General features: G+C 32.8%; 1 protein-coding gene across 1 annotated transcript in view; it reads left to right on the top strand.

The window, feature by feature from the left end:
• tmc4 (transmembrane channel-like 4) overlaps positions 1 to 20,084 on the top strand; it is a 49,030-nt gene that overhangs the window by 7,240 nt on the left and 21,706 nt on the right. Inside the window, exons 4-9 of the mRNA XM_062062493.1 lie at positions 547 to 721; positions 9,453 to 9,604; positions 13,348 to 13,497; positions 13,713 to 13,798; positions 15,290 to 15,435; positions 15,509 to 15,656. Of these exons, the coding sequence (XP_061918477.1) occupies positions 547 to 721; positions 9,453 to 9,604; positions 13,348 to 13,497; positions 13,713 to 13,798; positions 15,290 to 15,435; positions 15,509 to 15,656 (857 nt within the window). The remainder of the gene's footprint in view (positions 1 to 546; positions 722 to 9,452; positions 9,605 to 13,347; positions 13,498 to 13,712; positions 13,799 to 15,289; positions 15,436 to 15,508; positions 15,657 to 20,084) is intronic.

Raw genomic sequence — 20,084 nt, 5'->3', positions numbered from 1 at the left:
TGATGTCGTGGAATATCAAAGTAAATCTGATGATAATTGTGTGATGATGTGAAACATCAAACTAAATAATATCATGATGTGGAACATCAAACTAAATCTGATGATAATTGCGTGATGATGTGGAACATCAAACTAAATATCATGATGTGGAACATCAAACTAAATCTGATAATTGCGTGATAACCGTAGAGCATCAAACTAAATCTGATGATAATTGCATGATGATGTGGAACATGAAACTAAATAATATCATCATGTGGAACATGAAACTACATGTGATGATAATTGCGTGATGATGTGAAACATCAAACTAAATAATATCATGATGTGGAACATCAAACTAAATTATATGATAATTGCTTGATGATGTGCAACATGAAACTAAATATGATGTGCAACATGAAACTAAATATGATGTGGAACATGAAACTAAATAATATCATGATGTGGAACATGAAACTAAATGTGATGATAATTGTGTGATGATGTGGAACATGAAACTAGATCATGTGATGATGTGGAACATGAAAGTAAATGTGCGCTCAGGGTCAGCTGATGTCAGCGATGGCGGCCAGCGGTCGCTATGGTTACGACATGTGTCAAGTGAGCAGAATTACCCAGAGTGCAGCTGGGGTTCAGCTGATGAAGAGGAGGATGAAGATGGCGGCTGTCATGACCTGCGCACACTTCCTCTTCCTCTGGCACTCAAACGATCTGTCAGGTCAGAAACTTTTCATCTCTACATTATTCATTTATTATTATTATTATTATAATCATTTTTATCGTTATTTAGTATAAGTAGTATCATTATCAATATTATCATTAGTATTTGTTATAATGCAGCTGGGATAGGCTCCAGCACCTCCGCGACCCCATAAGGGACAAACGGTAGAAAATGGATGGATGGATGGATTTATTATAATTAGTATCGTTGTCAATATTATCATTATTATTATAATTATGTATTATCATTATTAATATTATTATTATGTTTATTATCATTATTATTACCATTGTTTATTACAATTAGTATCATTATCAAAATCACCATTATTATAATAATAATTATAATAATTATCATTATTATTAAGGCAAGGCAAGGCAAGGCAACTTTATTTGTATAGCGCTTTTCATACACAAGGCAGACTCAAAGTGCTTCACAGACAACAAAGTGAAATGAAAGAAAATAAAAGCAAAATTAAAATGCAGACAATAAAAATAAAAATAAAAACAGTGCAGACGTTAAAAGTTAAAAGATTAAAAGATTTAGCTGAAAGCTAAGGTGAACATAAAAGTCTTCAGTCTAGTTTTAAAAGTAGTGAGAGTTGGGGAGAGTCTGACATCTTCAGGAAGTTTATTCCAGCTATGTGTTGCATAGTGACTGAATGATGATCTCCCTTGATTTGAGTTTACTCTTGGAACCGCTAACAGATTGGTCTCAGAAGATCTTAGTGATCTAGAGGGCGTATATAGTGGGAGCATATCAGTGATATACTTGGGCCCTAGACCATGTAGTGATTTATATGTGAGCAGGAGGATTTTGAAATCTATTCTCTGATGTACAGGGAGCCAATGTAAGGATTTAAGAATTGGTGTAATGTGCTCACATTTTTTGGTCTTTGTTAGAACTCTAGCAGCAGCGTTCTGAACAAGCTGTAGCTGCCTGACAGTTTTTTTGGGAAGACCTGCAAGGAGACCATTACAATAGTCTAGCCTACTGGTAATAAAGGCATGTACAAGTTTTTCTAAGTCTTGAGCTGACATGAGCCCTCTAAGTCTTTTTACATTTTTGAGGTGATAGTAGGCCGATTTTGTTACTGATTTGATGTGACTGTCGAAATGTAAATCAGAATCTAAAATAACCCCAAGATTTCTGGCTTTATTTGAGGTTTTCAGGGACAGTGATTGAAGGTGTTGGATGACTTTAAACCTTTCTTTTTTAGCACCAAAAACAATTATCTCAGTTTTATCTTCATTTAGTTGTAGGAAATTTTGGCACATCCAGTGTTTGACTTGCTCAATGCACTGGCACAGAAGATCTATGGGGCGATAGTCATTTGGTGATAGCGCTACATAGATTTGGGTGTCATCGGCATAGCAATGATGGTCAATGTTATTATTTTGCATGATTTGTCCTAGTGGGAGCATATAGATGTTAAATAAAGTCGGCCCCAAGATTGAACCTTGGGGGACTCCACACGTTACGTTGGTTGGTTCTGATACAAAGTCACCAATGGAAACAAAATAGTTCCTATCTTGTAGATATGACTTGAACCAGCTTAAAGGCCTACTGAAACCCACTACTACCGACCACGCAGTCTGATAGTTTATATATCAATGATGAAATCTTAACATTATAACACATGCCAATACGGCTGGGTTAACTTATAAAGTGACATTTTAAATTTGCCGCTAAACTTCCGGTTCGAAACGCCTCTGAGGATGACGTATGCGTGTGACGTAGCCCGACGAACACGGGTATGCCTTCCACATTGAAGCCGCTACGAAAAAGCTCTGTTTTCATTTCATAATTCCACAGTATTCTGGACATCTGTGTTCGTGAATCTGTTTCAATCATGTTCATTGCATTATGGAGAAGGAAGCCAAGCAAGCAAAGAAGAAAGTTGTCGGTGCGAAATGGACGTATTTTTCGAACGTAGTCAGCCACAACCGTACACAGCCGGCGCTTCTTTGTTTACATTCCCGAAAGATGCAGTCAAGATGGAAGAACTCGGATAACAGAGACTCTAACCAGGAGGACTTTTGATTTGGATACACAGACGCCTGTAGGGAACTGGGACAACACAGACTCTTACCAGGATTACTTTGATTTGGATGACAAAGACGCAGACGTGCTACTGTGAGTATGCAGCTTTGGCTTTTTTTTGCGTATGTACGTAACTTTTTTAAAATATATAAGCTTTATGAACCTTGGGTTAGGTGAACGGTCTTTTGGGCTGAGTGATTGTGTGTGTTGATCATGTGTTTGAATTGTATTGGCGTGTTCTATGGAGCTAGGAGCTAGCAGAGGAGCTAGGAGCTAGCATAACAAACACGCAGGTGTTATTATGCAGGATTAATTTGTGGCATATTAAATATAAGCCTGGTTGTGTTGTGGCTAATAGAGTATATATATGTCTTGTGTTTATTTACTGTTGTAGTCATTCCCAGCTGAATATCAGGTACCGTGAGTATGCAGCCTTGGCTGCTAAACATTCGATAACTTGACCGTATGTGCGCGTCACGTACGTAACTTTTTAAAAATATATAAGCTTTATGAACCTTGGGTTAGGTAAACGGTCTTTTGGGCTGAGTGATTGTGTGTGTTGATCAGGTGTTTGAATTGTATTGGCGTGTTCTATGGAGCTAGGAGCTAGCAGAGGAGCTAGGAGCTAGCATAACAAACACGCAGGTGTTTTTATGCAGGATTAATTTGTGGCATATTAAATATAAGCCTGGTTGTGTTGTGGCTAATAGAGTATATATATGTCTTGTGTTTATTTACTGTTGTAGTCATTCCCAGCTGAATATCAGGTCACCCCCGGCTCTCACAGCATCTTCCCTATCTGAATAGCTTCAACTCCCCACTAGTCCTTCACTTGCACTTTACTCATCCACAAATCTTTCATCCTCGCTCAAATTAATGGGGAAATTGTCGCTTTCTCGGTCCGAATCTCTCTCACTTCATGCGGCCATCATTGTAAACAATAGGGAACTTTGCGTATATGTTCAACTGACTACGTCACGCTACTTCCGGTAGGTGCAAGCCTTTTTTTTATCAGATACCAAAAGTTGCAATCTTTATCGTCGTTGTTCTATACTAAATCCTTTCAGCAAAAATATGGCAATATCGCGAAATGATCAAGTATGACACATAGAATAGATCTGCTATCCCCGTTTAAATAAAAAAAAATCATTTCAGTAGGCCTTTAAAACTGTGCCTGAGATCCCCACCCAGTTTTCCAACCTGTCCAAAAGTATTGAGTGGTCGACAGTGTCAAATGCAGCACTGAGGTCCAAAAGCATTAATACTGAAGTTTTGCCAGAGTCTGTGTTTAGACCAGGGGTCACCAATGCGGTGCCCGCGGGCACCAGGTCGCCCGTAAGGACCAGATGAGTCGCCCGCGGGCCTGTTCTAAAATTAAAATTAAATCTACATAGAAAAAACACAAGATACACTTTCAATCAGTGCATCAACCCAAACAACCTCCCCCATGCACACTCATCCACACCCACTCACACAAAAGGGGTTATTTCTTTCTGCTACCAATATTCTGGTTCCCACAACATAGACAACACATCTGCAAGGGACACAGTCCCTGAAGCACACATGATTGTATAGGCTGCTGGTCCACTAACATTTTCATTAATTACTATTTTTTATGTATTTATTTTTATATTGTTTTACTTTCTTTTTTATCCAAGAAAATGTTTTTTATTTATTTATCTTATTTTATTTTATTTTTTAAAAAAGGGCCTTCTCTTCAACAGACCAGGTTGTCAATGAAATTAGATTTGTTTAAAGGGTTTTTTAAACCAGGCCCAGTCCAGATAATGTCCAAGTCGGACTCAGCAACACACACCTTCATTCATGTATACAGAACAAAATTAGGGAACACAACAGATTGCATATCATTTATAAACAAAATTACATTTTCAAAATAAGCATTTATGTACAGTCCAGATTATGTCCAGGTCACTCAAATTAGGGAACACAACAACAGATATCATATAATCTATAAACATAATTATACTTTCAAAATAAGCCTTTGAGGACTTCTCATCTTTTTTTTAAATGTTTTTGGCATCATTATTGTTTTCAACCATGTAACTTTCTAAAGTTAGAAAATACTGAATAAATGTTTTAAAGAAAGTAATACTAAGTGAATATCTGTTTTTGGCCTTAAAAATAAACATTTTACCTAGTACTATAATTAAATTGACTAAATCATGATTGTCAATGAACTCTCCTAAAATAACAGAAACCACATTAAGCTTCATAAACAAACCGATCCTTAAACACATTTTTTCAACTTCCACCCAAAACAAAGACACAATATGACAATACCAAAACAAATGCAGGGTGGATTCAGGCTCCTGACAACAAAATCGGCAATCATCTGACTCTGTCATATTCCATAATTTTAACATTTTCCCTGTGGGTAAGAAGTTATAAATAATTTTAATTTGAAAATAACGATTTTGCACATCGATAGTGGTTTTATAGATTAGTTTGAATATGGCATCCCATGGCAACGGGCAGTCAAAAAAGTCCTCCCATTTTCCATTTGTGTTGTATGAGGCAGCCTTCAAAGATTTCTTTATTAAATAAAAATTATATATTTTTCTATTTATTTTAGTTCCTTTTTGCCAACTACAATTTCTTATTAGAGGTTTACAAACTAATAATTTAGTAGTTCCATAATTAATTATTTGTTTCCATCTTTTCCCAATTACTCCAGTTAGTTGATAAAATGAAAAGCTTGAGCAAGCATCACCATACATAGCTCTAAATTCATCATACTTCATAATTTTACCATTCTCATTGATAATATCATTGACAAAAATGATTCCTCTTTCAAACATATTTTCCAAAAGAAAGGCTTTCCATCTATTACAATATTAGAGTTCATCCATATTGACTGCTGCAAAATATCGTCTCTTTTTTCTGGTACATAAAATTAAAAACACCACTATGAGTGGATTGTTTCCTTTATGAACCCCGCCATGTTTCCCAGCAGACTCTCTGGAAGGGGATCACTTGTAAAAAAGGATACCATTTCTTTTGATACAGTACATGTTTTTTGTCCAACAGGACATTTGTGTACCACTCAATGTTTAAATACATCTTTGGAACAATTGATGCTTTTAAAGACAGACACATAGCTTCAAGGTTGAGAAGTTTCAGGCCCCCATATTCATACTCTTTGTACAAAACCTTTCTTTTAATCTTTTCTGGTTTGCCGTTCCAGACAAAATCGAAGACCCTCCGCTCATAAATCTTAAAAAAGTTTTGTGATGGAGCTGGTAATGACAAAAACAAATAAATAAATTGAGGAATAATTAACGAGTTGGCAATAGACATTTTACCATACAAGGTTAGGGATTTCCCTTTCCATAATTGCATAATTTTGTCCAGCTTTCTTAGTCGATTATCATAATTTACTGAGCCTAGATCTTCCAGATTTTCTGGGACAACAACACCAAGTATGTTAACTGGTCCATCTGTCCACAAAACAGGCACTTTGCATTCCATTCGAAAGGATGTTCCCTTTAGATTTCCGATCCTTAACATTTTACATTTATCATAATTAAGCTTAAGGCCAGATTGCTGTGAAAATATGTCCAAAAGATTAAGAAGGTTCCGCAAACAATGAGGAAAAATCTTATCTTAGTGAATCAGCCTTTTCTGACATGAACTTCATCAAGAACAAACACAGAACACGCCTCACTGATGCACATCTGCAAGACTCACTCAGAGTTGCAGTGTCAAGTTACACACCAGAGTACAACACACTAGTTAACAGCATGCAATGCCAGGCTTCCCACTAATTGACAAAGAAACAGATAACAGATTTGGTGTCCAGTTCAAAGTGTGACATGATTTAAAAATTTGAGAGTTTACTTTTGTATTTTACATGAGTTATTATTTGTACAAACATGGTGCAAAGTAATTCATGATTTGTTAAAAAATGTTAGTGGCTAGCTAGTTAAAATGGGATATTGTGATTTCACAAGATTGTCTTAGAAGTGATCATTTGAAAATGTTCAATTTGAAAAATGTGCACTTAGAGAAAATATAAAAATAAAGTGTTGCATATTGATATTTATCTGTTTCTATATATATTTATTGTGAGAAATCATTAAGATGATCAGTGTTTCCACAAAGATAAATATCATTAATTATTAATAATAACAGAGTTAAAGGTAAATTGAGCAAATTGGCTACTTCCGGCAATTTATTTAAGTGTGTATCTAACTGGTAGCCCTTCGCATTAATCAGTACCCAAGAAGTAGCCCTTGGTTTCAAAAAGGTTGGTGACCCCTGGTTTAGACGGATGTCATTTATAACTTTAAGAAGGGCCGTCTCTGTGCTATGAAGAGGTCGAAATCCTGACTGGAAGTTGTTGTGGCAGCCAGTAGAAGCCAAGAAGTGATTTAGTTGTTGGAGGACAACTTTCTCAATTATTTTACTTATGAATGGTAGATTTGAAATTGGTCTGTAGTTGTTGATAACAGAGGCATCTAGGCTCTGCTTTTTTAGAAGAGGTTTAATGACTGCAGTTTTGAAAGCCTTCGGGAAATTAATATTACTATTATATTTATTATCATTATTATTATTACCATTTTTTATTATAATTAGTATCATTATCAATATTATCATTATTAGAATTATCTATTATCATTATAACAATTAGAATTATTATTAATACGACTATTATATTTATTATTATTATCATAATTATTTATCATTAGTATCATTATCAATATTATAATTATTATTATTATCATTATTATTAATATTACTATTATGTTTATCATCATTATTATTATTACCATTATTCATTATAATTAGTATCATTATCAATATTATCATTATTATTAGAATGATCTATTATCATTATAATATGACTATTTTATTTATTATCATTATTTATCCTTAGTGTCATTATCAATATTATAATAATAATAATTAGTTATTATTATTATCATTATTGTTAATATTACTATCAATATTATGTTTACTATCATTATTATGTTTACCATTATTATCATTGTTATAATTAGTATCATTATCAATATTATATTTATTATAATTATTGTTATATTAATATTATAATAATTATCATTATTATTAATATTACTATTGTTATTATTATGTTTATTACCATTATTATTTTTTTTGCTATCATGATTTATTATAATTAGTATCATTATCATTGTTATTATGATGATTTATTATCATTATTGTAATAATGATCATTATTATTAATATTACTATCATTGTTATGATTATTTTTATATTTAAGAATAAATATTTTTTAATTATTAAATATGATTTTGTTATACACATAGACATCTAGATTTATTATATATATATTCATATATATACTGTACATCAACAAAAGTATATTTTCATATTTCAAATATTTGCCCAAAAAATCATTAAATATGATATTTTAAGGATATAATATTATTGATTATAGAAGACTTCAATCATTAAATGATGACTTTCCGACTGTTTAATCAATTCTGTAATCATTTGTTTTATTAATAAATATCTATTTCAATGGCAGCCAAAATGCTAATGTTAATGCTAATTTATTGTATGTCAACAAAAGTATTTTTTATTCAAAATTAATATTTTAATCATTAAATATGATTTTTTAAAATATGAATTTACAATTATTTTTGTATTTAAAAATGTATATTTTTAATTTTTTAATTTGTTTTTATACGAATAAAATATACATATATTTTGTTGATATATCTATATGGACAAAAGTTTTTTTTATGCAACATGTGCAGAATGTGGCTTGGCATTGTCTTGCTGAAATAAGCAGGGGCGTCCATGATAACAACATATGTTGCTCCAAAAGCTGTATGTACCTTTCAGCATTAATGGTGCCTTCACAGATGTGTAAGTTACCCATGTCTTGGGCACTAATACACCCCCATACCATCACACATGCTGCCTTTTACACTTTCACCCTAGAACAGTACGGATGGTTCTTTCCCTCTTTGGTCCGGAAGACACCACGTCCACAGTTTCCAAAAAACAATTTGAAATGTGGACTCGTCAGACCACAGAACACTTTTCCACTTTGCATCAGTCCATCTTAGATGAGCTCGGGCCCAGCGAAGCCGACGGCGTTTCTGGGTGTTGTTGATAAATGGCTTTGGCTTTGCATAGTAGAGTTTTAACTTGCACTTACAGATGTAGCGACCAACTGTAGTTACTGACAGTGGTTTTCTGAAGTGTTCCTGAGCCCATGTGGTGATATCCTTTACACACTTATGTGGCTTTTTGATGCAGTACCGCCTGAGGGATCCAAGGTGTGTAATATCATGGATTTCTCCAGATTCTCTCAACCTTTTCATGATATTACGGAGCGTAGATGGTGAAATCCCTAAATTCCTTGCTTGAGAAATGTTGTTCTTAAACAATTTGTTCAGGCATTTGTTGACAAAGTGGTGACCCTCGCCCCGTCCTTGTTTGTGAACGACTGAGCATTTCATGGAAGCTGCTTTTATACCCAATCATGGCACCCACCTGTTCCCAACTAGCCTGTTCACCTGTGGGATGTTCCAAATAAGTTCTTTGATGAGCATTCCTCAACTTTATCACTCTTTTTTGCCACTTGTGCCAGCTTTTTTGAAACATGTTGCAGGCATCAAATTCCAAATGAGCTAATATTTGCCAAACATAACAAAGTACATGTTGTGTGCAGCAAGGTGCATCAGAGGCAGGTTCCTGTGGTCAGCAGCAGGATGTCGTCCTGGAGACGAAAGAAGCAGAAATCCTTGACCAAAGTAAAGAAAAGTGGCAAAGAGTTGCTGAGCTGCTTGGTGCTGTGGAAGAAGTCTTTGCAACAAATTGGAGGTGCGACAACAAACTAAGATATATATATATATTTAAAAATGACACTAAAGGTCTCGGGGATCCAAAAAGGTCTCACTCATAAAAGGTGTCAAAAAATAACTCATATATTAATTTATTTTTACTTTCAACTGTAAAATATCTATAGATCACCTTGAGATCTATCTGTTGACACAAAGTAAAAACATTTAGATATTTTATGCCATTTTTGTCAAAGAAAACCCAATTTTTTATGGCAAAATCAGAAAATATGTCATATTTTACCCCCCAAAATGTTCAAAGTGTAATATTTGTTGTGAAGTAATTGTCACTTAAAGTAGGTCAATAATTCATAACAACATTGATTTTAATGCATTATTATCAGACAGTAAAAAAAAAAAATGACACTAAAGGTCTCGGGGATCCAAAAGGGTCCCACTCATAAAAGTGTCAAAATAAGTCATATATTAATTTAGGTTTTTTTCATGGTTAAAATATCTATAGATCAACTTGAGATGTTCACACAAAGTACATTTTTTGTTAAATATTTTATGCCAATTTGTCAAAGAAAAGCCATTTTATTAAGGCAAAAACACAAAATATGTGATATTTTACCCCCAAAAAATGTTCAAAGTGTAATATTTAATGTGAAGTAATTGTCACTTAAAGTATATCAATAATTCATAACAACATTGATTTTAATGCATTATTATTTTCTGAACAATGACAGAAAAAAAAAATGACACTAAAGGTCTCGGGGATCCAAAAGGGTCCCACTCATAAAAGTGTCAAAATAAGTCATTTATTAGTTTAGGTTTTTTTTCATGGTTAAAATATCTATAGATCAACTTGAGATGTTCACACAAAGTTCATTTTTAAAATGTTTTATGGCATTTTTTGTCAAGGAAAACCCTGTTTTTTTTATGGCAAAATCACAAAATATGTCATATTTTACCCCCCAAAAATGTTCAAAGTGTAATATTTGTTGTGAGGTAAGTGGAGCCTTAAATATGTCAATAATTCATAACAACATTGATTTTAATGCATTATTATTTTCTGAACAATGACAGTTAAAAAAAAAATGACACTAAAGGTCTCGGGGATCCAAAAGGGTCCCACTCATAAAAGTGTCAAAATAAGTCATATATTTAATTTATTTTTACTTTCAACTGTAAAATATCTATAGATCACTTTGAGATCTATCTGTTGACACAAAGTAAATTTTTTGTTAAATATTTTATGCCATTTTTGTCAAAGAAAACCCATTTTATTAAGGCAAAAACCCAAAATATGTCATATTTTACCCCAAAAAAATGTTCAAAGTGTAATATTTGATGTGAAGTAAGTGGAGCCTTAAATATGTAAATAATTCATAACAACATTGATTTTAATGCATTATTATTTTCTGAACAATGACAGTTAAAAAAAAAATGACACTAAAGGTCTCGGGGATCCAAAAGGGTCCCACTCATAAAAGTGTCAAAATAAGTCATATATTAATTTATTTTTACTTTCAACTGTAAAATATCTATAGATCACTTTGAGATCTATCTGTTGACACAAAGTACATTTTTTGTTAAATATTTTATGCCATTTTTGTCAAAGAAAACCCATTTTATTAAGGCAAAAACCCAAAATATGTCATATTTTACCCCCAAAAAATGTTCAAAGTGTAATATTTGATGTGAAGTAATTGTCACTTAAAGTAGGTCAATAATTCATAACAACATTGATTTTAATGCATTATTATTTTCTGAACAATGACAGTAAAAAAAAAAGACACTAAATGTCTCGGGGACCCTAAAGGGTCCCACTCATAAAAGTGTCAAAATAAGTCATATACTAGTTTAGGTCTTTTTCATGGTTAAAATATCTATAGATCAACTTGAGATGTTCACACCAAGTTCATTTTTAAAATGTTTTATGGCATTTTTTGTCAAAGAAAACCCAATTTTTTATGGCAAAATCACAAAATATGTCATATTTTACCCCCAAAAATGTTCAAAGTGTAATATTTGATGTGAAGTAAGTGGAGCCTTAAATATGTCAATAATTCATAACAGCATTGATTTTAATGCATTATTATTTTCTGAACAATGACAGTTAAAAAAAAAAATGACACTAAAGGTCTCGGGGATCCAAAAGGGTCCCACTCATAAAAGTGTCAAAATAAGTCATATATTAATTTAGTTTTTTTTCATGGTTAAAATATCTATAGATCAACTTGAGATGTTCACACAAAGTACATTTTTAAAATGTTTTATGGCATTTTTTGTGAGGGAAAACCCTGTTTTTTTATGGCAAAATCACAAAATATGTCATATTTTATCCCCAAAAATGTTCAAAGTGTAATATTTGTTGTGAAGTAAGTGGAGCCTTAAAAATGTCAATAATTCATAACAACATTGATTTTAATGCATTATTATTTTCTGAACAATGACAGTTAAAAAAAAAATGACACTAAAGGTCTCGGGGATCCAAAAGGGTCCCACTCATAAAAGTGTCAAAATAAGTCATATATTAATTTATTTTTACTTTCAACTGTAAAATATCTATAGATCACTTTGAGATCTATCTGTTGACACAAAGTACATTTTTTGTTAAATATTTTATGCCATTTTTGACAAAGAAAACCCATTTTATTAAGGCAAAAACACAAAATATGTCATATTTTACCCCCCAAAAATGTTCAAAGTGTAATATTTGATGTGAAGTAAGTGGAGCCTTAAATATGTCAATAATTCATAACAACATTGATTTTAACGCATTATTATTTTCTCAACAATGACAGTAAAAAAAAATGACACTAAAGGTCTCGGGGATCCAAAAGGGTCCCACTCATAAAAGTGTCAAAATAAGTCATATACTAGTTTAGGTCTTTTTCATGGTTAAAATATCTATAGATCAACTTGAGATGTTCACACAAAGTTCATTTTTAAAATGTTTTATGGCATTTTTTGTGAGGGAAAACTCTGTTTTTTTTATGGCAAAATCACAAAATATGTCATATTTTACCCCCAAAAATGTTCAAAGTGTAATATTTGTTGTGTAGTAAGTGGAGCCTTAAAGTAGGTCAATAATTCATAACAACATTGATTTTAATGCATTATTATTTCCTCAACAATGACAGTAAAAAAAAAAAAAAATGACACTAAAGGTCTCGGGGATCCAAAAGGGTCCCACTCATAAAAGTGTCAAAATAAGTCATATATTAATTTATTTTTACTTTCAACTGTAAAATATCTATAGATCACTTTGAGATCTATCTGTTGACACAAAGTACATTTTTTGTTAAATATTTTATGCCATTTTTGTCAAAGAAAACCCATTTTATTAAGGCAAAAACCTAAAATATGTCATATTTTACCTCCAAAAATGTTCAAAGTGTAATATTTGATGTGAAGTAAGTGGAGCGTTAAATATGTCAATAATTCATAACAACATTGATTTTAATGCATTATTATTTTCTCAACAATGACAGTTAAAAAAAAAAAAAAAAAAATGACACTAAAGCTCTCGGGGATCCAAAAGGGTCCCACTCATAAAAGTGTCAAAATAAGTATTTTTTTCCTTTCCAGGTGTGTGTTTGTGGATGTTGAGTTGTAACTATGTTCAAGTTTTGTGATATTAACATGCAACTCTTTACTCTTTTATTCCACTTTGTATTTGTTTGGAATAATGTTTCCAGAATGTGCCTTTAAAGGAATTAGCTTCCATGAATACTCGTCAGGTATATACAGTATATGTACAGTATGTGTTTTTCCCAGGTAACTTTGGGGGCGGAGTCCAATCCTACTTCCTGCTCCTGCGCTTCCTGGTGGTGCTTAACTTCCTGTCCTGTCTGCTGATCGCTGCCTTCGTCCTCGGCCCCAGCGTAGTCTTCAGGTCTCGGGGCAGCAGCCCTGCAAACCACACTGGTAGTATTTGCACAAGACACACCCTCCCTCCCTATACATTAGTATTTGCACTCACTCGCAGTACATGTACTGTGTTAAGTACACAAGACACTCCCTCCCTCCCTATACATTAGTATTTGCACTCACTCGCAGTACATGTACTGCGAGTGAGTACACAAGACACCCCCCCCTCCCCCCTCCACCACTCCTCTCTGCTTAGTGATGATGTTTTGCAGGGCCTGAGGAATGTTTGAAATATGATCCCAGACCTCAAGGCTTGGTGCTCTTTTATAACTACTTCCTGGATCTACTTTCAGGAACGGTGAGAACTTCCTTCATAACAACACCTACATACATGCATACATACATATATATAAATATATATATATGTACATACATACATATATATATATATATATATATATATATATATATATATATATATATATATATATATATATATATATATATATATATATATATATATATAAATATATATGTATATATATATAAATATATATACACACATATATACGTACATACATGTATATATAAATATATTTATATATATACATACATTCATGTATATATATGTGTATATATGTATATATAAATATATATATATACATACATAAATACATGTATATATATATACACATATATATATATATGTGTGTGTACATATATATAAATATAAATAAATGTAAGTATATATGTATATATATATGCATGTACATATATATATATATATATATATATATATATATATATATATATATATATATATATATATATATATACATACATGTATATATAAATGTATATATACACATACATACATATATATGTGTGTATATATGTATGTATAAATATATATGTATATATATACATGCAAATATATGCGTGTGTATATATATATATAAATATATATACACACATACATATATATGTAAATATGTATATATACACATACATATATGTATATATATATGTATATGTGTATATACATACATATATATATATATATATATACACATACATACATACATACACACGAAGTAAATGTCTATTTTGATGGCAAAAATGTTAAGTTAAACTTAATTTATTTCTCAAGATGTTGAATTTCAAATCCGTGTGACATTACATTAAAAATATTGTTGTGTAATTACTGTAACTATATTTACATAACAATATATATTTTCCAAATTATTTTTAATTGTGGCCAAAATAATTTCATCCGACGTGTTTCCGTATTTTTGTCTATACAAGTTATTCAAAATATAAACTGTTTTTTTTTTTTATTCCCTAAAAGGCATCACACGTATTAATGTGAGTTATACTAATAAATGATGTCATTATTGTGTATATTTATTGAAGTACAATCATGTTTTTATCCAAGCATTTATGTGTGTATTTATTTGTATTCATTCATCTGTTGGTGTACTATTTTTTATTTAAGTGAATTTTTTCCCAAGCAATTATTATTCATTTTAATTTCATTTCATTGATTAATTTTTTTCCGAATTATTTAATTATTTTTATAAATTTCTTTGTTTCATTTATTTTTGATTTGATTTGTTTTTCCCAAGCATTTTTTTTTTTTAATCAATTAATTTTTTTATTTGATTTAATTTTATTAGTTTTTCCCCAGCATTTATTTATTCATTTATTTTCCGAGCATTATTATATTTCTATTTTAATTGGATAAATGTTATTGTATTTTCCTCCAAGCATTATTAGTATATATTTCATCATTTGTTTATTATATTTCCCCCCAGCATTTGAGTACAAAGTGTGGCTTCCTGTGTTTCAGGGCTTCGTGGAGTATTCCTACGTCTTCTACGGTTACTATGGCAACGCCATGGCGGGGGACGGCGAGTTCTCCTACAACGTTCCTCTGGCCTTCCTCCTCACGGCCGTCTTCTACTTCGCCTTTTGTCTCGTCTGCATCATCGCTCGGTAGGTAGGTGGCGCTCGCCGCGCCTGCGTTCCGCCGGTCGCCTTCCAGCGCCTCTCTCCCCGTCTCCCGCAGGACGGGCGCGGCGGCCCGCGTCGCCGTGGCAACGGGAGGCAGCGCCGCGGGCGACTACAGCATGGTGGTGTTCACGGGCTGGGACTACGGTTGCCTGGGAGACCGCGCCACCAAGCTGAAGCAGAAGAACATCCACTACAGACTGCAGGTGCGCTCGCGCAACATGGTTGTTAACGTGGTCGCCATGACAACGTGGTCCATAGAAACCAGGGCGCTGCGCAACAGAACTAATGTTGTCATGGATACTATGTGTGCAAACAACCTGACAGAGTGTAAACATGCTCTCCAAGGCATACTAGAAAGTATCCAGTAACAAACGTGTCCGCATCATTCAACATGCTGCATCATTAGTTTAACTTCATGAATTATTGTGACCACTAGGTGGTCATTAAACATTTAAATGCAGTAGCGTAGTAAACCTAAGTATTCATTAAGTACCACCATAATGACATCATTAAATACAGTAGTGTAGTAGACCTAAGTATTCATTAAGTACCACCATAATGACAACATTAAATACAGTAGTGTAGTAGACCTAAGTATTCATTAAGTACCACCATAATGACAACATTAAATACAGTAGTGTAGTAGACCTAAGTATTCATTAAGTACCACCATAATGACAACATTAAATACAGTAGTGTAGTAGACCTAAGTATTCATTAAGTACCACCATAATGACAACATTAAATACAGTAGTGTAGTAGACCTAAGTATTCATTAAGTACCACCATAATGACAACATTAAAATACAATATTGTAGTAGACCTAAGTATTCATTAAGTACCACCATAATGACATCATTAAATACAGTAGTGTAGTAGACCTAAGTATTCATTAAGTACCACCAAAATGACAACATTAAATACAGTAGTGTAGTAGACTGAAGTATTCATTAAGTACCACCATAATGACAACATTAAATACAGTAGTGTAGTAGACCTAAGTATTCATTAAGTACCACCATAATGACATCATTAAATACAGTAGTGTAGTAGACTGAAGTATTCATTAAGTACCACCATAATGACAACATTAAATACAGTAGTGTAGTAGACCTAAGTATTCATTAAGTACCACCAAAATGACAACATTAAAATACAGTAGTGTAGTAGACCTAAGTATTCATTAAGTACCACCATAATGACAACAATAAATACAGTAGTGTAGTAGACCTAAGTATTCATTAAGTACCACCATAATGACAACATTAAATACAGTAGTGTAGTAGACCTAAGTATTCATTAAGTACCACCATAATGACAACATTAAATACAGTAGTGTAGTAGACCTAAGTATTCATTAAGTACCACCATAATGACAACATTAAATACAGTAGTGTAGTAGACCTAAGTATTCATTAAGTACCACCATAATGACAACATTAAATACAGTAGTGTAGTAGACCTAAGTATTCATTAAGTACCACCATAATGACATCATTAAATACAGTAGTGTAGTAGACCTAAGTATTCATTAAGTACCACCAAAATGACAACATTAAATACAGTAGTGTAGTAGACTGAAGTATTCATTAAGTACCACCATAATGACAACATTAAATACAGTAGTGTAGTAGACCTAAGTATTCATTAAGTACCACCATAATGACATCATTAAATACAGTAGTGTAGTAGACTGAAGTATTCATTAAGTACCACCATAATGACAACATTAAATACAGTAGTGTAGTAGACCTAAGTATTCATTAAGTACCACCAAAATGACAACATTAAAATACAGTAGTGTAGTAGACCTAAGTATTCATTAAGTACCACCATAATGACAACAATAAATACAGTAGTGTAGTAGACCTAAGTATTCATTAAGTACCACCATAATGACAACATTAAATACAGTAGTGTAGTAGACCTAAGTATTCATTAAGTACCACCATAATGACAACATTAAATACAGTAGTGTAGTAGACCTAAGTATTCATTAAGTACCACCATAATGACAACATTAAATACAGTAGTGTAGTAGACCTAAGTATTCATTAAGTACCACCATAATGACAACATTAAATACAGTAGTGTAGTAGACCTAAGTATTCATTAAGTACCACCATAATGACAACATTAAATACAGTAGTGTAGTAGACCTAAGTATTCATTAAGTACCACCATAATGACAACATTAAATACAGTAGTGTAGTAGACCTAAGTATTCATTAAGTACCACCATAATGACAACATTAAATACAGTAGTGTAGTAGACCTAAGTATTCATCAAGTACCACCATAATGACAACATTAAATACAGTAGTGTAGTAGACCTAAGTATTCATTAAGTACCACCATAATGACAACATTAAATACAGTGTAGTAGTACACCTAAGTATTCATTAAGTACCACCATAATGACAACATTAAATACAGTAGTGTAGTAGACCTAAGTATTCATTAAGTACCACCATAATGACAACATTAAATACAGTAGTGTAGTAGACCTAAGTATTCATTAAGTACCACCATAATGACAACATTAAATACAGTAGTGTAGTAGACCTAAGTATTCATTAAGTACCACCATAATGACAACATTAAATACAGTAGTGTAGTAGACCTAAGTATTCATTAAGTACCACCATAATGACATCATTAAATACAGTAGTGTAGTAGACCTAAGTATTCATTAAGTACCACCATAATGACAACATTAAATACAGTAGTGTAGTAGACCTAAGTATTCATTAAGTACCACCATAATGACAACATTAAATACAGTAGTGTAGTAGACCTAAGTATTCATTAAGTACCACCATAATGACAACATTAAATACAGTAGTGTAGTAGACCTAAGTATTCATTAAGTACCACCATAATGACAACATTAAATACAGTAGTGTAGTAGACCTAAGTATTCATTAAGTACCACCATAATGACAACATTAAATACAGTAGTGTAGTAGACCTAAGTATTCATTAAGTACCACCATAATGACAACATTAAATACAGTAGTGTAGTAGACCTAAGTATTCATTAAGTACCACCATAATGACAACATTAAATACAGTAGTGTAGTAGACCTAAGTATTCATTAAGTACCACCATAATGACAACATTAAATACAGTAGTGTAGTAGACCTAAGTATTCATTAAGTACCAAAATAATGACAACATTAAATACAGTAGTGTAGTAGACCTAAGTATTCATTAAGTATCTTTTATACTGATAAAATTGAAGGCATCAGACGCACCATCAATATCTCAAGTAAAAAAGTTGGATCACCACCCCATTTAGGCAAAAGTAACACAGCAATGATGGCAAGATTTAATGCCATAGACTCTAAAACTCTAGTGGAAACGGTGACAGCTCTAAAGTCATCCACCTGCTGCCTTGATGTTTTACCTACCAACTTCTTTAAGAATGTTTTTGACTGCCTATCAACAGACATCTTGCAAATAGTTAATAATTCTATTAAAATCGGGCAATTTCCCGAAGGCTTTCAAAACTGCAGTCATTAAACCTCTTCTAAAAAAGCAGAGCCTAGATGCCTCTGTTATCAACAACTACAGACCAATTTCAAATCTACCATTCATAAGTAAAATAATTGAGAAAGTTGTCCTCCAACAACTAAATCACTTCTTGGCTTCTACTGGCTGCCACAACAACTTCCAGTCAGGATTTCGACCTCTTCATAGCACAGAGACGGCCCTTCTTAAAGTTATAAATGACATCCGTCTAAACACAGACTCTGGCAAAACTTCAGTATTAATGCTTTTGGACCTCAGTGCTGCATTTGACACTGTCGACCACTCAATACTTTTGGACAGGTTGGAAAACTGGGTGGGGATCTCAGGCACAGTTTTAAGCTGGTTCAAGTCATATCTACAAGATAGGAACTATTTTGTTTCCATTGGTGACTTTGTATCAGAACCAACCAACGTAACGTGTGGAGTCCCCCAAGGTTCAATCTTGGGGCCGACTTTATTTAACATCTATATGCTCCCACTAGGACAAATCATGCAAAATAATAACATTGACCATCATTGCTATGCCGATGACACCCAAATCTATGTAGCGCTATCACCAAATGACTATCGCCCCATAGATCTTCTGTGCCAGTGCATTGAGCAAGTCAAACACTGGATGTGCCAAAATTTCCTACAACTAAATGAAGATAAAACTGAGATAATTGTTTTTGGTGCTAAAAAAGAAAGGTTTAAAGTCATCCAACACCTTCAATCACTGTCCCTGAAAACCTCAAATAAAGCCAGAAATCTTGGGGTTATTTTAGATTCTGATTTACATTTCGACAGTCACATCAAATCAGTAACAAAATCGGCCTACTATCACCTCAAAAATGTAAAAAGACTTAGAGGGCTCATGTCAGCTCAAGACTTAGAAAAACTTGTACATGCCTTTATTACCAGTAGGCTAGACTATTGTAATGGTCTCCTTGCAGGTCTTCCCAAAAAAACTGTCAGGCAGCTACAGCTTGTTCAGAACGCTGCTGCTAGAGTTCTAACAAAGACCAAAAAATGTGAGCACATTACACCAATTCTTAAATCCTTACATTGGCTCCCTGTACATCAGAGAATAGATTTCAAAATCCTCCTGCTCACATAT

This window comes from Entelurus aequoreus, linkage group LG11 (genome assembly GCF_033978785.1).
Source record: "Entelurus aequoreus isolate RoL-2023_Sb linkage group LG11, RoL_Eaeq_v1.1, whole genome shotgun sequence".
Classification (NCBI taxonomy): domain Eukaryota; kingdom Metazoa; phylum Chordata; class Actinopteri; order Syngnathiformes; family Syngnathidae; genus Entelurus; species Entelurus aequoreus.
The sequence above is the reverse complement of the archived record's forward strand: the minus strand, read 5'-3'. Positions and strand labels throughout refer to the sequence as shown.